This window comes from Pseudonaja textilis, chromosome 8 (genome assembly GCF_049901715.1).
Source record: "Pseudonaja textilis isolate UNSWEBS1 chromosome 8, rPseTex1.2, whole genome shotgun sequence".
Lineage (NCBI taxonomy): Eukaryota > Metazoa > Chordata > Lepidosauria > Squamata > Elapidae > Pseudonaja > Pseudonaja textilis.
In genome coordinates this window covers 1397308-1421892 of record NC_141997.1, presented here as the reverse complement: position 1 = coordinate 1421892, position 24585 = coordinate 1397308, and the positions used below count along the sequence as shown (strand labels likewise).

At 40.0% G+C, this 24585-nt stretch overlaps 1 protein-coding gene across 7 annotated transcripts in view; it reads right to left on the bottom strand.

Annotated features, from left to right (window-relative positions):
• Positions 1 to 24585, bottom strand: part of DMD (dystrophin) — a 1342375-nt gene that overhangs the window by 212353 nt on the left and 1105437 nt on the right. For all 7 annotated transcript variants that reach the window (XM_087938163.1, XM_087938162.1, XM_087938165.1 and 4 more), the window contains exon 61: positions 2275 to 2335. In XM_087938163.1, the coding sequence (XP_087794289.1) occupies positions 2275 to 2335 (61 nt within the window). The remainder of the gene's footprint in view (positions 1 to 2274; positions 2336 to 24585) is intronic.

Below are 24585 nucleotides of genomic sequence, written 5' to 3'. Positions count from 1 at the left end.
ACACCATCCTGTCCTGTACAACAGGACATCCGACCAAAAAACAAAATGTAATGTTTACAAGTTTGGTGAAATTAGATTGATATCTTAACACAGAAAAAATAATGTTTCTGGTAGTAAAAATGCAGTCATAATGCATTAACTAACATTATGTTGCTCTTTAATGACAGCCAGTTTGATGTAGATATTTGTCAGATCCCTAAAGTGATACTGCCATTCAAATGGGGGAAGGGGGGAACCTCAATGTAATCCTTTCTTATTCTCTCTGACAACTGCTATTTTATAACCTTATCCTGGAGCCTAAGCACCCTGAGATTTTCTCACCTTTTGGGGAATGTACTAGGGGGAAAGGTCATGTGGGTTGTTTCACTCTAAAAGCCAGTGGAATATGACTCTGGGAATGCCTGCTTATCGGGTTTTCAGGACAGCCGTTACAATAACATCTTCATACCAGTGGAATGGCTGAATCCATGCTGGACTGGAGGGAGAGGTTTCTAATGCCTTCTTTCTAACTGTATTGCCTGAAGGGATTTAGAGTCTGCTTTGCTTTTTGTTCTGCTATCACTTCTGCTCAATAAAAGGTTCCTTTTGAAATACTGAGTTTCAAGAGTTTTTATTTTCTTGAGTGAGAAGGAGAAGCAGGAACTTACATAACTACATACTGCCCAATCATAGGCTGATTACCCAGGGGTGGGATTCAAATTTTTCAACAACCGGTTATATGGGCATGGCTAGGTGGGTGTGGCCATGTGACTGGGTGGGCGTGGCTTCTTCTTCTGTTTTTGCAGAAACCCCCCTCCATTTTTTTGCCTCCTGGGCCTCAGGCAAGCCTCCTGGGGGAGGGCATTTTTGCTCCCAGAAGGCTTTCCTGGGGCCCAGAAATGTAAGAAACTGAGCAGCACCCCCTATACTCCATTTTTGGGCTCCTGGGCCTCAGGCAAGCCTCCTGGGGGGCATTTTTTCTCCTAGGTGGCTTCTCTGGGGCCCAGGAAGGCAAAAAACAGAGCATGGGGACATGCAGCACCCCCCTATGCTCTGTTTTTGGGCCTCCTGGGCATCAGGCAAGCCTCCTGGGGGAAGCAGTAAAATAGTGAGGGGATTCCAGCACAGCTGATCATCGGAACAACTGATTGTCAGGAGGGGGAAAAAAAAGAAATACCTTAAGGAGTGACTGGGTGGGAGAGAACCGATTCAGCGAGGTTGGGCATGCGTACGATGTCGCACATGCGCAAGAAGGATTGACTCAGCAGGGAGGGGAGGGGCCAGCCAGCACAATTTGGTGGTTCTCTGAACTGTGCAGAATCATAACAACTGGTTCTATAGAACTGGTCCAAACCAGTAGAATCCCATCCCTGTGATTACCACTGAAAAATGTTTACTGGATTGGTATAATGAAAACATAGTTGAGTTTTAACAGCAAGCAATCTTTTTTTTAATATAAATTTTATTTGGGATTTCACAAAAACATAATACAAATAAAACATCTTTTTTTGAGAATAGTATGATCCCGGGTTATCACTTCTCCATACAGACACAAACTCAATTTCATATTCACCTTTGTGTTCTGTTCCATATCTTATTACTATTTTAACATTTTCTCCATAATTTTCTCCCTCCCTTGGTTTTCTCAAGTTTATTTTTAATTATCTCATATCTAAATTCAATTATATATTTTTCTAAGTTTCAATGTTTCAATGTCTTTCTAATCATTATATTGATACTTTTGTCTGTCCTGTTTCAATTTCATATCATCTTTTCTCATTAAACAAATTTTCCCCTGTAGTTACTAATTGGAGTATGACACCTTTATATCTTTTAATTTTATGCATTCAACTCTTATTTAAACTTCAATTTATGCCTTGAGAATTATAAGTTTGTAAGTGTTCCCAAATGATATTAATTGAAAAGAAATGTTAAAGAAGTTAAGATTGTAACTAATATTAATGATAGAACTGAACTGGAATGGAATGAGTGTCTTATTTACTATTGTTATATATATACATTTTTAAAGAACATAGTGTGTATTTTAAGAATGTACCAGGCAGAATTCGATTGGAAGTTATGTATTATATTGAATGTTATAATTCTAAGAGCAAGCAATCTTAACAACTTCATTTCTTTAAATAATTATTTTGCTGCTCATGATGATAATAGAAGGCAACTGAAGTATCAACCAGTATCGTTCAAAGGAATGGAATCCTTGTAATTTCAAAGCAAATTAAATTAATTGCCTGATAAGCTTCCAAAAGTTAAGCATTATGAGTTTTTAATACTTACTTTATGTAGTAGGGCACTTTATTTGGTGATATAGCCCTTTCCCATGGGCCCTGGACAGAAGCTGTTAATTAAAAAACAAACAAACATGAAACATAAAATCATACAAATGTATTTAGTTTATGTTCAAAGAAAATATTACTAATTATCATTATCTTAATCTTTATTATTACAATGTTAGTTCACTGATGTAAGTCTCTTTATTCAGTTGTCCATGAAGACACGAAGCACTAACATGTCCTCTTTTAGTCTTAGTAAAATTGAATTTATTCACTTGCAAAGAAAAATGCAAAATCTTTTCAGTTATTAAATAACAGAAACAAAGAACAATATCTCCCTATTCCTGATCCTTGGGAAGAACTTGATAAGTGGATAAAAATTCAAAATCTATTCTAATCATCTGGCTGTAATAATAATAATATCGAGAACTTGATATGAATGGAGGCCCACACCAGGTAAATAACTGGCAGTTGTGATTTCACATTTTCTGTATATAATAATGCCATGAAAGAAGTATATTGCACAGCATGTGATTTACATTTGTATTCTATGATTCTGTTTATATAGGTAGTTCTCAAGTTATGACTACAATGGAGTCTTCCCTTCACAATCATTAGTCATGATGGTTCTAAAATGTTACATGTAAAATGTTACAAGTTACATGACCAATCAAATTTTACAATAATTTTTGTGGTGGCTGTACATTGGCTGTCAAGCACCAGGAAAATCAGGAGATTCAGGCAGTTCAAATGAATATAAAGATTTATTGCAAGCTTAAACTCTCTATGAAATCTGAGCTACTAATGGTAAAGGAAAATTTGCAGGAATTTAGAGGCATTCAACGTGGCCTGGACTTAGATCTCTTGTGGGCATGCAGTGACTCATGACTGATGGTGATTTGACCTTTTCCTTGGCCTCAGTCTGGTCATCTCCTACAGTGGCTGTTGGGGTCATTAAGCAAAAGCCACAATTGTTAAGCAAACTAATGGTTCAATATGGATGTCATTTTTCTGAAAACCAGAAATAAATGCTGGCATTTAACAAAATTGTCATAAAACACATGATCACTACAACCAAAAATAACCATCAAACCACAGCCATAAACAATTACTATCCCATCAAATAATTCCACAAATGATAGCCCTTACTCATCAGAGATATGGAACGTGATCAGAAATGTCCAAATGCCATCTTATTTGGTCTTGAAGACACCAACAAATCAGACAACATCACCAAAGTTCGCAATATCATAAGCAACTCAAATACAACAAACATCTCTCCTGAAGATATCATTGAAATAACCAGAGATGGACCTGAGTTCAAATACAATGACAGCTCTGTGGCCCCAAGATTTTGTAGACTTGTATGCAAAAATGAGTCCAGCAAACGTATATTCATTCATACAATAAACGCCATTGCAAAAACCAATCCCACCCATAAAAAACTTTGCTCAAGATGAGACTTATCCATACTTCAAAGAATCTGCTCCCGTGAACTCAGCACAGAACTCAAAAAACATCTAGACAATGGAGAAAAGGACCTATACATTGACTACCAAGCTGATTGCATCAAAAGAAAGTCACACAACCCGCAACTCTACATCCAACCCTACACCATCCAATCCACCATCACTCAAAACTAGCCACGCATGCCTCTAACTGCCTCTATTCCAACTATAACTGGCCTTAAATGCAAGCTACTCAATGCAAGAAGCCTTGTAAATAAAATACCTGAATTTCTCCTCTTACTAAATACGGCTAAATTCGACAACATATTTATCTGTGAAACATGGCTCAATGCATCACTCCCTGACTCCATTACCACAGTAAGAGACTATCATGTTTACCGATCAGATTGTGAAATCTGTAGAGAAGGTGGTGTTGGTATCTTCTACAAAAAGTCCCTACATCTAAAAACAGCCAAGTTACCCAGGGGTTTGCTCTTCCTGAGACCATCGTCTGTGAACTGTCCTTAAATATCACATTTCAATTCTTACTATGTTACAGAGCCCCTGATTATGACACTGAACATGTAAACAAGCTAAATTCACTACTAACATGGGCAACATCCTGTCCACACGCTTTTATCTTTCTTGGTGACCTGAATCTACCTCATATTAACTTGACCCTAAACGAATAAGGTAAGGGAGCCCTCCGCACTCCACCATGATTGGCCATTAGGAGTAGCTGGTGGCGAGGCATAGCTGCCGGTGGGGCACCCTAGGCGAGGGTGTTCCAGGGGGAGAAAGAAATTAATTCACCCTCGAAAAGACATCCTAGCCGTTTTTTCGGGGCTCAAAAAATAATAAGACCCAGCCTTATTATATGAGAAACATGGTAGTTGTTCTTGTCCCAGATTTGTTACAGCATTGTAGAAGGTTGCATGTATGGGTTCAGTTTTACATTCGCTTAGGGTCAAGTTAATATGAGGTAGATTCAGGTCACCAAGAAAGATAAAAGTGTGTGGACAGGATGTTGCCCATGTTAGTAGTGAATTTAGCTTGTTTACATGTTCAGTGTCATAATCAGGGGCTCTGTAACATAGTAAGAATTGAAATGTGATATTTAAGGACAGTTCACAGACGATGGTCTCAGGAAGAGCAAACCCCTGGGTAACTTGGCTGTTTTTAGATGTAGGGACTTTTTGTAGAAGATACCAACACCACCTTCTCTACAGATTTCACAATCTGATCGGTAAACATGATAGTCTCTTACTGTGGTAATGGAGTCAGGGAGTGATGCATTGAGCCATGTTTCACAGATAAATATGTTGTCGAATTTAGCCGTATTTAGTAAGAGGAGAAATTCAGGTATTTTATTTACAAGGCTTCTTGCATTGAGTAGCTTGCATTTAAGGCCAGTTATAGTTGGAATAGAGGCAGTTAGAGGCATGCGTGGCTAGTTTTGAGTGATGGTGGATTGGATGGTGTAGGGTTGGATGTAGAGTTGCGGGTTGTGTGACTTTCTTTTGATGCAATCAGCTTGGTAGTCAATGTATAGGTCCTTTTCTCCATTGTCTAGATGTTTTTTGAGTTCTGTGCTGAGTTCACGGGAGCAGATTCTTTGAAGTATGGATAAGTCTCATCTTGAGCAAAGTTTTTTATGGGTGGGATTGGTTTTTGCAATGGCGTTTATTGTATGAATGAATATACGTTTGCTGGACTCATTTTTGCATACAAGTCTACAAAATCTTGGGGCCACAGAGCTGTCATTGTATTTGAACTCAGGTCCATCTCTGGTTATTTCAATGATATCTTCAGGAGAGATGTTTGTTGTATTTGAGTTGCTTATGATATTGCGAACTTTGGTGATGTTGTCTGATTTGTTGGTGTCTTCAAGACCAAATAAGATGGCAGCGTCTCTCCTGCTGCTACCCTCCAGCCTCGGGCTCTGCAAGTTTGCAAAAGTCCCAGTGCACAGCCTGTTCCTGCATTCCAAGTGTCCAGGCCGAGCTGCAGCTGTCCCTCTCTCACCAGCACCATCTCCAATAACAGCGGCAGCAGTGGCAGGAACTGTGGGAGTTATGGAGGCAGCTCCTCCACTCGAGAAGCAGCTGAAATGCTTCCATGGTTCCTGCTGCTGTTGCCTCTGATGTTGGAGATGGTGCTGGCGAGAGAGGGACAGCTGCAGCTCGGCCTGGGTGCTTGGAATGCAAGAAGGGGCTGCGCACTGGGACTTTTGAAAACTTGCAGAGCCCGAGGCTGGAGCACCAAGGGTAGCAGCAGCAGAGATGCTCGCTCGGCTCTTCTTATGCCCACCCAGCCACTCAGGATTAAACCAAAACACAGTGCATGGCGCTCCCAGGTACCTCAAAATGTTTTTTTTTCCTGTTGTTACGGGGACGGGGGGAAAGCGGGAGCAACTCAGATGCTGTTGTTGGAGACGGCGCTGGCGAGAGATGTACCAGCACCGGTGGGAACCGTGGAAGCTACAGAGACCTGAGAAGTGGCTGAAATGCTGCTGGACATCCACACCGGTGACGCCTGCCTGCTGACCTGGGTCTGCAGCAAAGGTGCTTGGTGGGGGTAAGGGAGCCCTCTGTACTCCACCATGATTGGCTGTTAGGAGCGGCTAATGGTGAGGCGTAGCTGCCCGTGGGGCAGTCCTAATGGCAAGTTCCCCCCACCTTCCCCCTCCAATTCACATGTTTTAAACTAGGCCTAAATTTGGGGGGAGGGGCTTAATTTCATTTTATGCCTAGAAAACATGCTGGGTCTTCCTATTGGGGGGGCGTATTGTTGGAGAAACACATTAGTAACCAACAATACTAGACTTAACAACTGCTTCGATCTCATCTTCTGCAATAGTTTGAATTCAATTTATGGAATACAAATTAAAGAACCCTTTTCCAACAGTGACCACAACATGTTTGACTTTTGTCTCAACATACATCCACACAAAAATCATCATAATGACGGGATCCCCAATTATAACTTCAAAAAAGGCAACTATGATCCAATGAACAATGATGTCTCATCTCTTGATTGGCAACTTCTATTCACTGGATGCAATACTGTTGAAGACCATTACAACATATTTTTACTTGAAGTCAAAAGAGTCATCAAACTATATGTACCAATAACAACTCCCAAAACCAGAAAAAACAAATTACCCATAACAATAAGGAAGCTTCAATCCAAAACCTTGTTCATGATCCAAACTCTGTCAAGGACCTTGGAGTACTCATCTCTAATGATCGAGGTGCTAGAGCCCACTGTAACTATATAGCCAAAAAGGCATTAAGAGTTGTTAACCTAATCTTACGTAGCTTTTTCTCTGGTAATATTACACTACTAACTAGAGCATACAAAACAATTACTAGACCAATACTTGAATACAGCTCATCAATCTGGAACCCACATTATGTATCTGATATTAACACAGTTGAGAAAGTCCAGAAATATTTCACAAGAAGAGTTCTCCATTCCTCTATTTGTTGCAGAATACCTTATGCCACCAGACTTGAAATTCTAGACCTAGAAAAGCTAGAACTACACTGCCTTCAGTCTGATCTAAGTATAGTATATAAAATAATACATTGCAATGTCCTACCTGTCAATGAATACTTCAGCTTCAATCCTAACAATACAAGAGCAAACAATAGATACAAACTCGAGGTTAATCGCACCAAACTCGATTGCAGGAAATACGACTTTAGCAACAGAGTGATCAATGTCTGGAATACTCTACCTGACTCTGTGGTTTCTTCCTCAAACCCCAAAAACTTTAATCTTAGACTTTCTACTATTGACCTCACCCCTTTCCTAAGAGGTCTGTGCACCAACGTGCCTACCGTCCCTGTCCTATTGTTTCTTTTTATTTTTCTTATATGTATCCATTTCATCTATTCATAACTATGTTTATACTTATACCTGTTATCTTATAATCACTTGATAAAATAAATAAATAAAAGTAAAAAAAATGAACGCAGTCACGTTGCTGAGCATCTGAAATTCAGTCATTTGACCATAGGCAGGGCTGATTGTAAGAAGCTGTAAGGACTTGCCTCTCCTCTCTCCTCAAGAAAGAAGAACTCTTGAAACAGTTGGTATTTCAAAACTTTTATTGGGATAAAGTGCTTGAAAGACAAAGAAGGCAGGATCTGAAGATTCCAATGCATATCTGTTAGGTTAAAAGAGATAGAAACCCCTTCCCTCAGTCTGGTGCAGAGCAAGCCAATCTGCAGCTGTGAAGTTGTTTTGAGAACTTCAGGCTAAGAAGCTAATAAGAAGTTGTTCTCAGGCATCACTTGCTGGAGCCTCCAGTGCTGAGACAAAACAGATGGCCCTCTAGCCATTCCTTTCCCTCTTACACTCCCAGGAAGGTAAATCAAAGTACAGGAAAGGCATGCAACACGAAAAAGGTTATAAAGTGAGGAATGCATTTCCTTACTACTGGCCAGATGTTTTACACTTGCTGTATAAGGCTACAATACCCTGCCTCTTTAAGGGAGGGTATTGTAGGCTCCTCCAAAGGTAGCTCTGACATCGGGTTGAAGTCCTGACGAGTAGCAATTCTGAATGGGGTGAAACCAGTACTAGAATGGACTGCATTGTTGTCGGCAACCTCTGCAAAGGGCAGAAGGTCAATCCAGTCATCCATGGGTAGTTGATGAAGCACCTTAGGTACTGTTCCAATACCAAGTTTGCATGTTCCATCATTTGAGGATGGTGACTTGAACTCAGATCTTGGTCGGTACCCAGGAGGCTTAGGAAAGCCCTCCAAAATTTTGACATGAACTGAATACCCCAGTCAGAGATAATCCTTTTGTCAACTCTGAAGCAAACCTGGCTGTAGCCATCTTGTGTTGCCTCAAAGTTGCCATGAAGACTGAGAAAGAAGGGGAGGGGGGAAGTAGATAGCCCAGCTTACAGTCAAAATAAAAAGTTTTGCCATGGGAACCAAGGTCATCATAACATTGGATGGTGAAGTAGGAAAGGAGCCTACAAGATGTATTCATTGGACCATGTAATTGATGATACTAGGGAGGGGGAAAGTTTCATTCTTTTAATTAGGTGAAAACCGTGGGAACCTTCAGAGTTGGCTTTCACTGGCTGTGCCAATATAATGTATCCAATAAACATGTTCTTAGAGGAATATACCTGCCTTGGAGTTCTGCTTTCAATGGGCGCATTACTCAGAATATTGACACCTTTGGGCAGCTCCATGCAGGTGATATATATTGTGTAGGAACATCTTGGTTAGGGCTTTTGCAGCACGGATTTTCTGGCATGGTATAAAGTGGGCCTATTTGGAGAATAAGTCAGTCACCACCCAAATGACAGTGATTCCTACACTTTGGGGCAGTTTTTCATAAAGTCCAATCTTTGGCTAGCTGTGATGTACAACTTCCATCCCAGCCAGGCCATCTTTTAGTAAGCAAGAGTCTATGGGCCTGGAATCATTTGTTGATAAGAAGGGCTTGCTCGAAAACTCGGGTCATGGTGTTGTCCATTGGAGAATCTGTTTTTGCTTGTGCTCTGGTCATTACTTTGGCTGCTAGCTGAGAGGCTGGGAGCCGGGGTTTGAACTACTTCTGATTTTGTGCTATTATATTGTGGCAATCTGGATCAAGCATTGCCTAGGAAATTCTTCCCTCCGGGAAGATATTTGAGGATGAAATCAAAGCCTTTGAAGTATTGGGCCCATCTTACTTACTTTGGGGATAGTTTCTGTGGGATCTTAAGAGCCTCCAGATTCTTGTGATCAGTCCCCACCTGGAAAGGGATCTTACTCCCTTCCAGAAAATGCCTCCTCGTGAGGAGGGCCCAGTGGACTGCAGATGCATCTTTCTCCAAACAGCCCACCTATATTCAGTGTCTTTAAATTTTTTGGAGGTTGTAACAGGCCCTGCTCATTCTCTTGGAGAGGACCACCCCAACTGCCATGTTGCTGGTATCCACCTGAATAATAAAAGTTTTTTCTTGGTCTGGATGCTTTAACACTGGTTCTACTGAAAATAATACCTTTAGCTTTTTGAATGCCACTTGGCATTCAATGGTCCAGTTCAGGGGTTGCCTCAGTTTGGGTTTATCACCTCCCTTGATTTTTAACAAGTTAGTGATGGAAGCACAATTTGGGCAAATGCTGGGATAAATTGTCTGTAGATATTAGTAAACCCCAGAAAGTTTTATAGCTGTCTATGTGTGCGAGGAGGGGTCCATTCGACCATTGTCCGTACTTTCTCCGGGTCCATTTCCATTCCTTCATTGGAGATTCTATAACCTAGGTAACTTATCCTTTCCTTGTGAAATTCGCATTTTGACAGCTTCGCATAAAGTTTTGCAGTAGAGTTTGTTTAGGACTGCTCGGACTAGTTTAACATGCTCTGCTTTGGTCTTGATGTACTGGTGCCAGATGCAGTGGGTTTGCTGGGTGTTGGCCTTCCTATCTGCCCCAGCTGCTTGACCAGCAGTAGCTGGGACCGGGGTGTCAGCCCTCGCACCATCAGCCATTGTAGCTGCTTTGCCTCCTTCACTCCAGCAGTCCAGCTCACCCCTGGTTCTCATGTTCTCAAATACCTCTATCACAAAATGAACGACGTACTTCTTGTGGTATTTGTCGCAGACCAGTTCTTTGGCCATATCCTCATGGTCCAACAGGGCTTTCAGCTCGCACTTCCAGACCTGCACCTTTGGTCCTGCCCTCTCAGCTGTCCTTTTTCCCCTCTCCAATTGATCACCTCGGCTTCATGGGGTTTTCCAGGATGGCTGGTTCTTTGGTAGGGCAACTGCAGGCTACATCCAGCTGGGTAGGGGTGGTTTTACCCCAGTATTCTCCCTCTCCATGCTCACTGCCCAAATTGGACAAGGCACTCAAGGTCTCCTCAGTAGAGCAATGCTTCTTCAGGTTAACCACTTTGCAGATTCTGACTAATGTAAGGACCTGCCTCTCCTCCCTCCTCAAGAAAGTAGAACTCTAGGTTTGCCTAGAGACAATGTTGAGACAAACCCAGTAACAGAGAATGGAGAGCTCTGTTCCTGCACTGGTCTTCAGCTGTTTGTGGGCTCTGAAAACTGCCTTGGAGGGACAGTTAAGGTTTGGAGGGGTGCTCTGTGAGGTCCCAGAGGAGAATGCAACTCCTCTGCGGAACCCCGGAGCTTTTCCCTCTTTGCCATGATGGTGAGAAGAGGCTGGTCAAAATGGCCACCATGGAGTCTCAACAGCTGTGAACACCAAAGAATTGTGCAGGAGAGGAAAAAGTGGATGATATACAGAACTGGGTGAGAGGAACTATTTAAAATTTACCCCAAAAAGTTTATGCTAGAGAAAAAGAACCTCATTGTTATATTAAAAGTGGCAGTTTAAGCACTAAGAGAAAGACTTTAAAAATGGAAAGGGGAAAAAGGAGAAGAAAAGGCAATTTTTGGAATATGGAAAGTATAGAAAATTGGAATTTTTAAAAGAAAAAATATTGTTTTGTGGAAGCATTCTAAAATATTGGAAACATTTTAAAAATTGGATCCTTTACTATTTTGGATTAATATTTTAAAATTATTTGGACTATTGGAATTATTTGTATATTTGGACTATTGGACTTTTGGACTTTAAAAAAAAATAAAACAAACTAAACAAGATGACTTACCAACAAGAACAAAGTGGGAGCTGGGCAGAAATGATGTCGATACTTATTGGTTATTAAGAATAGCCAGGACAGAGTTCTTAACAAAATGCAGAGCATAGAGGAAAAGATGGCAAGGAGCATGCAAGATGTACAAGAAGAAGATGAGGAATTAATTAGAGGACCAAAAGAGAACATAGAAGAAAATCAACAAATAGACTATGATGATGAGAAAGAAGAGACAATGAATATAATAAAAATGAATGCAATAAACAGAAAGGAGAGTAGAGAATGGAAAGAGGAAATAAAACTGCAAAATGTGAGAGAGAAAAAAGTAAGCGGACATTTTGAATGCTAGAAAATGGGACGGGGTGGAGAAGGGAGAAAAGTTCCAAATGACATGGAGGCAGACAGGGACAAGGATCTGAGAGAGGAATATGAGATGCGAGCTGTGAAGAGAAAGTTTAATTTGCAAAAACAAATAAGAGATAATGGTTAAAGCAAAAATTTATTCTTTTTAAAAATAATTCTTTTTCCTTTTTTTTCTCTTTTTTAATAAAGATATAATTAAATTGTAGACAAGGTTGAAATTATTGAGAGGGGGAATAATGGAATATACACTGGAGATGTGGAGGAGGCTATAGGAGGGCAACAACCCAGCATCAGGACCGCTACCTCTGCCTTTGTGCAAGGAGGGACAGGAGGAGCACTTCCAGAGCCCTGTAAAATGACCTCCAGTGGGCCACAAATGTGCATGTGGTTGCTCAGACAGTCAGAAACAGACTCCATGAGGGTGGTATGAGGGCCCAACGTCCACAGGTGGGGGTTGTGCTTACAGCCCAACACTGTGCAGGACGTTTGGCATTTGCCAGAGAATACCAAGATTGGCAAATTCTCCACTGGCACCCTGTGCTCTTCACAGATGAAAGCAGGTTCACACTGAGCACATGTGACAGACGTGACAGGGTCTGGAGATGCCGTGGAGAATGTTCTGCTGCCTGCAACATCCTCCAGCATGACAGGTTTGGCAGTGAGTCAGTAATGGTGTGGGGTGGCATTTCTTTAGGGAGCCACACAGCCCTCCATGTGCTCACCAGAGGTAGCCTGACTGCCATTAGGTACCAAGATGAGATCCTCAGACCCCTTGTGAGACCATATGCTGGTGCAGTTGGCCCTGGGTTCCTCCTAATGCAAGACAATGCTAGACCTCATGTGGCTGGAGTGTGTCAGCAGTTCCTGCAAGATGAAGGCATTGATGCTATGGACTGGCCCGCCCGTTCCCCAGACCTGAATCCAATTAAGCACATCTGGGACATCATGTCTCGCTCCATCCACCAAAGCCATGTTGCACCACAGACTGTCCAGGAGTTGGGATATGCTTTAATCCAGGTGTGGGGGGAGATCCCTTAGGAGACCATCTGCCACCTCATCAGGAGCATGCCCTTGCATTGTAGCGAGGTCATACAGGCACATGGAGGCCACACGCACTACTGAGCCTCATTTTGACTTGTTTGAAGGACATTACATCAAAGTTGGATCAGCCTGTAGTGCTTTTTTCCACTTTAATTTTGAGTGTAACTCCAAATCCAGACCTCCATGGGTTGCTAAATTTGATTTCCATTGATAATTTTTGTGTGATTTTGTTGTCAGCATTTTCAACTATGTAATGAACAAAGTATTTAATAAGAATGTTTTATTAATTCAGATCTAGGATGTCTTATTTTTGTGTTCTCTTTATTTTTTTGAGCAGTGTATGAAATGGAACTTGAATGATAGCTAAAAGTAGTGATTAATATAAAAATAATGTATTGAAATATTGACAAATTAAATAATGGAAATATCTAATATGAATAGGATTATTATTAATAGAGCTATAAGGATTTGTTAAATGTATTAAATGTATTAAAGATGACAATAAAATTGTAAGAGGACTCCTCTGAGAGAAATAAGAGTAGATATTTTGAAAATTGGACAATGAAATGGGAGAAGGGAAAAAGGCTTAAAATGTGGAAGCAGATAGGAATAAAGATTTGAGAGAGGAATATAGGGGATGAGTTAAAAAAGAATATGTTTAGTATTTTAGAGAGAGAGAGAGAATGGTTAAAGAAAAAACTCCATTTTCATCTTATTTTTATCTTTTCTTCTTTCTCCAATATAATAAAGATATAATTAAAATTAGAATAATGTTGGAAATAAGAGAGGGGGGAATAAGGGAGTATATGAAATGGAATTTGATTGTTAAAGTGGTGACTTAATACTAATAGGATTATTATTAATAGAGCTACAAGGACTTGTCAAATGTATTAAATATGATTAATGATGTTTATCTGTGGTAAAAAGGAAGGACATAATTGATGAATGAAATGTTATAATAAAAAAGAAAATGTATTAGGGAATATTCTTGGAAAAGTAGTGACATAACTGAAAGTTAGAATTGGGATGGAATGGAAGAGGGGGGAAATAATGGTATATAATTTTTTAATACGATGATATAAGAAAAAGAAAGGAAATTAAAATCTGATTGAGGGTGATATTAAGAAAATTTGAATAATATGAGGATCAGCATAAAAGAAGTAATATGACAAAATATGGAATATATAAATGAATAAGACTAAATGGAATATAAAGATACGTATTAAGGTTGGAATAAAATAAGACAATGAAAAATAGTTAATATGATTATTAATATGTTATTGGATGTGAGAGAAAATTATAAGTTACTCTTATAATGAAAATTATATAGCAAGATTAGAAAACTCTTTAGTCCATTTTGTATATGAAATAGACTAGAACAGGGGTGTCCAACCTTTCACCTTCCCTGGGCCACATTAGAAGATGAAAATTTGGTTTGGGCCGCACATAAAATAAAATAACAGTAACAATACCTGATCATCCAAAAAAACCATAGAAAACATAGTTAACATATTAAATTTATTTGGAAATGAAGTTAGTGAGATGTTTTTATTATTAATTATTTATTAAAAATTATTTATTTTTTATCACAGTTTTTTTATCATGGTTTTTTTATCATGGTTTATTTTCCGACCAAATTTTGGGGGGGGGGGGAGAAAGCTCGCCCGCCTCGCGCCTACCTCTCCTCCTGCAAATGGCCCGGCTGGATGAGGCAGGACTGGAAGGCAGAAGCAGCAGCAGCGGCGGGGGCAGAAGCAGCGGCGGGGGCAGTGGCGGCGGGGGCAGAAGCAGAGGCGGTGGGGGCAGAAGCGGCAGCGACGGCAGGGGCAGAAGTGGCAGCGGGGGCAGAAGCGGCGGGGGCAGAAGCGGCGGCGATGGTGGTGGTGGCAACAGCAGGAGGTGGCGCTCTGACGGCGCCTGCTTTTTCTGTTGCTGCTTGGCCTGGCGCTCGCCTAGCCCTGCCTCGTGCCTGCTTCTCCTCCTCCTCCTCACTGGCTCTGGCACAAAGGTTGGGGTGGGCACTGGGCCGCATTACAAGGTGACCTGGGCCGCATGCAGCCCTTGGGCCGCAGGTTGGACAAGCCTGGACTAGAAGATTCTTTTCTTTCATTCCTTTTTGATGTACCCTTGCCAGCTTTCTCTGTCCTTGCAGAAAACCCCCTCCTTTTTTGTTGTTTCTGCTGAAAGAAGTTACATCCTGGCTCAGTCATTCACATATAGGTGATACATTCCACAAAGACATGATACATTGTTAGAACAACAGGAAGATCTGACCAGGCTAGGGAGAATAAATAAGATAAGAACATACATCAAAGGTAAAGCTTGGCAGCCCAGGAATAAATAGAAGATAAAACATTGAGGCCCAGGAAACAATGTCATGACGACCCCAAGTTGGTAGTTTAGCATATAGAAAATAAGGGGGTATAAGGGGAGGGCTTTTTAGGTGTGGTGTGTTCTGTGCAGGGATATAAAATGTATTGTTAAAGTAGTGATATTTGCTCTCCTTGTACTCAATCCAATTGGGAAGGGTCTTGGAGGCCGCGCTTACAACCGCTTTTCTTTTCTACAATAATCCTTTGAAATTGTGAACCAGAGACTTGTCTTCGTGTTGTGAGTATTTATATAATTATTTGGGAATTTTAAATCTCACAATCTTGGCGCCCAATGTGGGGCTTGAGGGCTTCTTTTGGGGTTCCTCCTCAGCAAACTCTGGGAGCGCACCGATTGATGTCAACTGCCTAGAGTAATCTGAGACTGAACTTCCATTTGCGGGCCCCAAGCCATATCTAAATTAGCAGCTCTGGTCCATGATATCAAAGGAGCAGGCAAGAGACAACAACTGCTGAGGCCCTAAGTGGAGCAGGCAACCCGGTGCACCAGCCCAGGTAAGAAACTTTTGCCCCCCAAACAGGAAAGATGCAATTGTACCTGGGTGGTCAGAGAGTGATTGTGGGAGGTTTATCAATAATGGCTGTGTGTGTGTGTGTTGGACTGTGTTCTGGGAACACTAGTGAGTCCAGAGTGAGTGCAGACCTGAAAGGTTGCAGTTCCTTAGTCCTGCGAGGAGGAAGGCCAGCCTGAAGGGAAGCAGACTGGTGTTAGTGATACTGAGCGGCTGTAAAATTGAGAACCTCAGGAAACCATAATCAAGAAAACCCTCAAGAGAGAAGATGGGAAATAATTTAGTTGTTGTGCTAAGCCAAAGAAAGATACTCTTGCTGTAAAACTAACTAACAGCACTGTAGAAATACCATCATAAAGTCCCTTAGGACAACTTTTATCTCAATGGGATGATGATAATTTAATCCCATGGACCTGTAAATTAACTAAAAGTCAAATGATTAGATTATGCCACAAAAAGTGGCCAAAATATATTATAAGTCCCCCTGTTTATCATTGGGACCATTTGGGAGAGTCAGACAAATGTTGGATAGGGAAACTAGAACAATATATACTTTCAAGACCAACTTTAAGTAGTGAAATACCATATGTAAAACCATGGTACCATGTACACTGGGAAAGCCCAGTTCCACCTGAGCAGGGTCAGCTTTTTAAATTGAAGGAGGAGAAAGAAGAGGAACCACCTAAGTGGGATCCTCCGGAATATCCTTCCCCTTATGTAGCTCCAAGTGCACCTCAGCTGCCTCAGGCACCCCAGGCACCCCAAGTACCACAGGTACCTCAGGCCCCCCAGCCACCTAACCCATATGCCAACCAGGGAGCAGTAGGAGGGGAGGAGGAGGTGGCAGATCAACCTATAGTAGTTAGAACTAGACAGAGAGTGAAGAAGAGAGAGAGAGAGAGGAAGAAAAAGAAGAGAAATTATTCCCCTTGAGGCAGGTTCCCCAAGGTGTAAATGCACAAGGATAACCAGTGATGGGTTATGTACCACATAATATCACAGCCACAGAGTTGAGGGAGTTTAAATGAAGAAAATCCAGGAGGAACCTCAGACAGTTGCTGATGAGGTTGCTGCTTTCCTAGGACCAAACACATATACTTGGGATGAACTCCAGTACTCTCTAGGCTTCCTTTTTTCTACAGAAGTAAAGCACTAATTAGAAAGGCAGCTGTGAAATATTGGGAAGACCATCATCCAGGAGTAAGTCAGGCAGCTGCAGAAGACAAATTTCCATTACAAAGGCCAGATTGGAATAATAACCTCCTGGCCGATAGACAGAAAATGGAAGATTTAAAGCAAATGATCGTAGAGGGTATTCGTAACTGTGTACCCCAAAGTAAGAACATTTTTAAAGCTTTCAGTGTACATTAAAGAAAGGATGAATCACCTGGGGATTTCCTAGAGAGACTTAGAGATGCAATAAAAAATATGGAGGAATGAAAGAGGACAGTGAAATTTTTAGACAGTTGCTGAAAAGTCAGTTTGTTATTCAGTCCTATAGGGACATCCAGAGGAAAGTCCAGAAGATAGAAAATTCGTGAGAAAAGAATATAATGGATATATCGGCAGAGGCCCAGAAAGTATTTGTGAATCAGGGTGAGCAAGAGAGAAGACAGGATAAGAAAATGCTGTTATCCACAGTGGGAGCTATGATGGATAAAATGTTAGGGGATCAGAGAGGGCAGAGAAGAGAGTTTGGAAACCGAGGGCAATGGAACTGGAGGGGAAGAGGAACAGGGAGACAAGGGGATAGAAATGAGTGTTTTAACTGTGGAGGGGAAGGGCATTTTGCAAGAAACTGCCCTCAAAGAGAAAGAAAGATGGAGGGGGAACAGAGAGTGTATAGATTGATGGATGAAGAGGATGAGGAATAGGGAGGTCAGGGGCCCTTGATATTATGGTTCCACTAAGAGCCCTTGGTAAATCTACAAGTGGGACCAGAAAAACAAGAATTAGTATTCTTAATAGACACCAGAGCTTCAAGGACATCTCTCATAAGCATACCTCAAGGTTGCCAGTTAGGTAATACCTCGATAAAAATATTGGGAGTAGCGGGGCAATCCTTTGAAGTTCCTCAATTAAATCCATTAACCTTAAGGTTGAGAGATTATGAGATCAAAATACAGCCATTGTATGTACCAGAGGCAGGAGTGAATTTGCTAGGTGGAGATGTGCTTCAAAACTGGGAATGGGGGATCCAATTAATTAGGAAACAATTGCTAGTATTAACAGAGGAGAATGAACAGGAGATAACACCTATTGTATGGGCTACTAAAGGAAACTGAGGGGGATTACAAGTAACCCCCATAAAAATCACTCTAAAATCTACTGAGCCCATAAGACAGAAGCAATATGAGATCACCCTAGAAGGAAGGAGGGGCTCAAAACCAGTCATAAAGGAATTAATACAGGATGGACTTTTAGAGCCTGCAATGTCTCCATACAATTCTCCTATACTAGCTGTTCAAAAAGATGATGGGAATTATTGCCTAGTTGAAGACTTGAGAAAAATTAATAATATAATATTTTCTAGGCACCCTGTGGTCCTCAGTCCACATACTCTACTAAGTAGGATTCCCCCAGAACATCAGCTGTTTAAGCGTGATTGATTTGAAGGATGCTTTTTGGGCTTGCCTGCTTGATCCTCAATCTTGGGATGTTTTTGTATTTGAATGGGAGGACCCAGACATAGGAAGGAAATGTCAATTGAGATGGGCAGTATTGCCTCAAGGCTATACTGAAAGTCCTAATTTATTTGGTCAAATTTTAGAACAAATATTAGAGAAATTCCCAAAAGATCCAAACTTGTCCCTAATACAATATGTAGATGACTTGTTGCTCTCGGGGGAGAAGAAGCAGGATGTGGAAAAAGGAACTAATGATTTGCTAAATTATTTAGTAGGCCAAGGACTAAGAGTATCTAAAAACAAGCTGCTGTGTGTAGAAAGGGAGGTAAACTATTTAGGACATCTGAGAAGTAAAAGCAGCAGAAAGATTACTCTCTCTTGGACAGAAGGCATAATAACCCAGCCACTGCCAAGAGACAAAAAGGCCCTTAGAAAATTTTTAGGACTAGTGGGATACTGTAGACAGTGGATTATAAATTATGCAGAAACAACTAAACCACTATATTCAAAATTGACAGATTCTGAACCATGGACAACAAAATGTTCCAGGCGTTAAAAGAGAAATTAAAAAGAGCGCCAGTTCTATCCTTGCCAGATTTAGACAAAACCTTTCACTTGTTTGTGGCAATAGAAAATGGAATAGCTACAGGGGCGTTAGCCCAGGAATGAGGAGAGTTGAAGAAACCAGTAGCATTTTTATCAAAGTTGATAGATCCAGTAATAAAGGGGTGGCCGATTTGCATACAAGCAATAGCGGCTACTGCCTTACTAGTTCAAGAAAGCAGAAAAATAACCTTTGGAGGAGCAATTGTCATTAGCAGTCTACATCAAGTACGGAGTATTTTAAATTAACAAGCTCAGAAGTGGATGACAAATTCTAGACTCATGAAATATGGGAGCATTTTGTTAGACGATCCTACTTTAGTCATAGTCACTGATGCCAATGTAAACCCAGCTCAGTTTCTGAGTGAGGAAAGAGACTAACAGGAGATAGAGCATGATTGCTTAGAGGCAATAGATTATCAGACAACAATGAGAGAGGATTTGAAGGAAACCAGAATAGAAGGATTAAGGACCTTATTTATAGATGGAAGTTCCAGAGTGGTTGAGGGAGAAAGGAAAAGTGCTTATACAGTGATAGAAGGAGAATCATGGAAAACAATATTACCTGAAAGATTACTGAATCAGTGGTCTGCTCAAGTTTGTGAACTATACGCTTTAAAAATGGCTTTGAAAGAGTTAGGCACAACTTCCTGTTTGCCTGGCTTCGGTGACAGCAGGGATTCGCGTCTCTCCGCGATCCCTGCTGTGCTAGCCGTCTTGGTGCCTCCGATCCTGACGGATTTGGAGGATAAGGCTGCCCTGTTGGGGTAGCTGAAGATAGGGGGGATCCGGATAGGGGTTGAGGGGTATCGCAGACCCCCTCCCCAGCCGGCAATAACCCCCTTTTCTCAAGGCGGTGGAGCGGCGGTCTTAAGTAGCCGGCAACTGGATTAAGAATGTGCAGGAGGAAGAAGAAGGAAGTTTTAAAATGAAAGTCTTCTTGGCTGAACCGGGACCTTAAGGATATATTTAATGCCTGGAAAATTATTATCTTTTTGGATGCTACAATGTCTCTAATGGAGGTTTTCAGCGGCGAAAGAGAAAGTTACTCTCCCTCCCTTATGGAATTAACAAATGGACATGGAAAATCTGCTCTCTAACAGAAGGTAAAAATTTAAAGCCCTTTGTTACAAGTGGGAAGGGAGAGGCTTGGGAAAAAAAATCTTTTCAAGACTTTGTTGGAGGAGATGCTTTGAAAATAAAAAGATTAGAAGCAAACTGCAAAAAAGATTTAAAATACAGATTGGGGTTTTTTCCCTAATTGACTTTACCCCAGAAAGAGAAACTGTAAAAGGAAGAAGTTTGTGCTTTGCCTGGACTGTTTGATGACTTTGGGATTTCGGGAAATTGTTTCAAGTTTGGAAATATTTAACTGGCTTAATAACAAGAAGAGGATACAGAAAAAGAAGAAGAAAAAGTTTATAATGGCTCTACCTCTTGATGAACTAAAAAAACAATATCTAAAAATAAGGAAAGAAGGCAAGGACGCTATGGGAGAAGCCCTTTGTTTTCTAGATATGGCGCTTGCTATGTGTCAGCAAATTAAACAACAGCTGGAAGAAGCGGAAGAAGAAGAAGCCATTTTTAATGAATTAAATAGTGTGATTAAGAAAGAAAGGAGAAAGAGAGGAGGGAAAAGGAAGGACTTAAGACATAAAAAAATATCTATGAAAGAGAAAAATAAGATGCAAAAACAATATAATGCCAGAAAGCAAAAGGAAAGAAGAATGCAACAGAAAGGGGAAGCTAAGAAGGCAGAGGTTTGGACAGGAGTGGGTAAAAAGTCTAGGTGGGCCAAGAAAGAAAGGAAAAAAGGGGGGAAAAAGTTATAAAGGTATAAAACAAGATGGGAAAAAGAAAAAAATTTTTAGGGACAAAGGGTAACGTATGATTTTTTTTAAAAAAAAGGGGGATTCTGCATAGTACACATGATAGTATTGTAGTAGCTGTATTTGTATCAAAAATAGAAAATTAGAACTTTATATGATTTAATAAAAGATTTAAATATTAAGGCACAATGTTAAAATGTTTAATAATGAATGATTTTAAGTTTTAATAAAACATTAAAGGAAATGTTTAAAATATTAGTTTAATTATAGAGTTTAACGGGCTAATGTGTTGGTTATTATAGATTTATTACTGTAGTATTTGTTTTTGAAATAGTAGAATGTACTAAGCAGAATCAGATTGGGACTTAGGTGTTATTTCAAATTTCAATTTAGGGGAATGATAGAAAGGCATCATACTCTGATTAGTGATTTCAGGAGAAATTATTCTTTTTTATATTGGGAATGAGATAGATGTAAATGGGAAAATGGACAAAAGATATAAAAATATTGCTTTAAAGCAAGATGAAATATATAAGTGGGGAGGAGTTATATAGAAGATATAGAATGATAAATAAGATAGGTAATGGTATATAAGAAGAGCATGTATTTAATTGAAGTCCATACAAATAGAGGTAATCTGGGGCCAAGTTACTTTCTACAAGGAAGTTTTATGTTTTTTGTGTTTTATATGTGTGTGTTTAAGAATTGAGAATTATTAAAATCTCGGAGGAAGGCCAGATGAGAATAACTATAAACAAGCCAGAGGAAAATATAAATGTGATGATTGAATAGCAGATAAATTAGAAAAGAAAGGTTATTGAATAAGAGTAAAGAGAAATAATGTGAAATTTGTTAAAGGGAATTTACGTGTTTATATGGAAATGGGATAAATTAGAAGAATGTGATATAAAATAATGTGTTACCTGCCTTGTAAAGATTTATAATGGAAAGAGGTTTTATGTTTTTAATGTTTAATGATGTTTTGTTTTGTGTTTTTGTTGTTAAAATCAATAAAATTTGCTTTAAAAAAAAGTTAGGCACAGAGGGGGGAAATGTATATATGGGCTTTTGGAATAGCCCATATGTTTGGAAAGATATGGAAAGAGAGGGGGTTGGTGAATAGCAAAGGGAAGGGATTAGCAAAAGTAAAGTTAGTCATTGAAATACTAGTTACTTAATATACCAAAGGCACTAGCCATAATACATGTAGAAGCACATCAGAAAGGAGAAGTTTGAAGTCTATGGTAATAATTTAGCAGATGAGAGGGCAAAGGAAGCAGGATTGATGGAGCGAGATAAAGTGTTTATAATGATACCGGAATTGGGGGAACAGATAATACCAAAATTTTCTGTAAATTAAGAAGAAATAATGAGAAAGGAGGGGATGATACAAGATGAGAAAGGGGAGTGGAGGTTGCCAAATGGGAGGAAGGTTTTGAACAAAGCAGTAATGAGGAATCTGGTGGAACGATTGCATGAGGGAACTCACTGTGGGGTGCAGGCATTGGTGGATTTAATATAACGAAAATATATATGTAAAGGAATACACTGTATTGCCTTACAAATGATTAGAAAATGCTTAACCTGTTTGAAAATAAATAAAGCAACACAAAGAAAACAACCGATAGGGGGAAGGGAATTGGCTCTACGACCCTTTCAAAGACTACAAGTTGATTATACTGAATTACCTAGGGCAGGAAGTATGAAATACTTACTGATCATTGTAGATCATCTGACCAGATGGGTGGAGGCTTTTCCATGTGTAAAAGCAAATGCTAGTACCATAGCACGGATATTGCTTGAGAATATGATACCTAGATATGGCCTTCCTGAAGTAATAGATAGTGACCAGGGGACGCATTTCATAGCAAGGGTGATAAAATTAATTAATGAGGCTGTGGGAATAAAATGGGATTATCATACACCTTGGCACCCTCCCAGCTCAGGGGTGGTGGAACAAGCTAATCAAAAATTAAAACAAACCCTAATTAAGATAATGGAAGAAACCAGTTTACCCTGGAATAAATACCTCCCTTGGCTTTACTAGGAATCAGGACACAACCAAGGAAAGATATTGGATTGTCCTCATTTGAATTATTGTTTGGAATACCTTATATGGGAAAGGAGGGGTTACCAAGGATTGAGCTGACAGATAAAATAATTAGAAAATATGTACAAGAACTGTCCAGATGCTTTTCTCTTTTACGACAGAAGGCATCCTTGCTCAAAAGCCACCTTTGGACTTTGCTGTGCACAAAGACAAAGCTGGACAGTGGATATTAATAAAGACCTGGAAAGACAAAAAATTATCCCCAACCTGGGAAGGACCTTTCCTCATCCTGTTAACAACTGAAACAGCAGTAAGGACACAAGAGTGAGGGTGGACCCCTTATTTGAGAGTGAAGGGGCCTGTGCCAGCCCCAGATGAATGGAAAGTGGAATCTCACCAAGGAGATCCACTGAAGTTGAAATTCCGAAGAACTTAATGGACCTGTAGACTATCCTTTTTCCAGTAGGGGTGGTGACATTTATAATGTGGCTAACTTTTGTATTTTCTTATTCAGAGCAGAGTGGATGCCTATGCTCTTCCCTCAACTGAAGGAGACCACAACTGAACAAATCCCATTGCGTGTCCTCCTGGATGTGTTGGTTTTGCAATTGTGCATGTGGATGTTGTTGTTGTTTACATTGTATTGATTGTGTTTGCTGTACCAGGTGTATAATAGAGTGTGACATAAAAATTATAGAGGATGTATTGGGAAGGTACTCAGTGATACTTGTTAGGGGTAAGTGTTATTCTACTCTTAAACCCAGCCCAACCATTAGAAGAATGTACCCAGTGTATCAAAACAACAAAAAGCAAAGGAACAATTGAAAACACACTGATATACCACACTATGATCCCTTATTGTTTGCAAACTGACTTAACTGATTGTGTCCAAAATGAAACCCAATATAAGAGGTGTAATACGAGTAAGGGATTAGAGTGCTATGACCCAAAAGCATTAGGTCTAGTGATTGCTTGAATATGGGTCTATGCATACAAAGGAGGTGATCATGCACTTCAAATGTTTTCCATAAGCCAAACGAGAAAAGATTATTTAGCTCACAATGAAACTAGGGGAGAAACTAGTTTGCAAGTATATTTTGATGTGTGTCAGGCCATTAACAAAGGACAAGGGTTTCCTGATAACTAGCTGGGTGTTGAATGTGGAAATCTGGAATGGGAGAGAAGTTACATGAAAGAACAAAAATATCTTTTTAAAAGGGCAACATTCCAAAATTCTGGTCATGCATCCTTATCCCCAAGTTATGATTATTGGTTCACAACAAATGTTCCCAATGAAAGAAGCATTGGACCTCAAGAAATGAATATAAGTATGGGAAGTACTGGAACTGATTGCACTTTAGGCTAATGCAACCCCATATGTTTATATACTAATCAATCATTAGAAAAAGGGATACAATACAGAGGATTTGGAATAGGGATAAGTGGGAAGGGAAAAGATCCATGGGGGTAGCTAGTATTAAAAATAGAAACTACAAAAATAAAGTTGAAACCTAAAGTTGAAACCTATTTTGGTCATACTATCAGGAATTTGAGAAATTAGAACTACCTGAATTCCCCAAAAAGGCAGTAAATAGGTTTGTAAAGTTAACTGAAGAGATTGCCAAGACTCTTACAGTAAATAATTGTTTTGTATGTGGTGGAACTAATATGGGAGAACAATGGCCATGGGAAGCTCAAGAATTAAACCACAATTTAGTGATGGATATGTGGAAAAATGGAACTCTAAAATTTACAAAAGGTAAGGAAGGGACAACTAACCTGGTAGGACGAGTGTGTTATGAAAGAAAGCAGGGAAAAAAGGGTACTGGT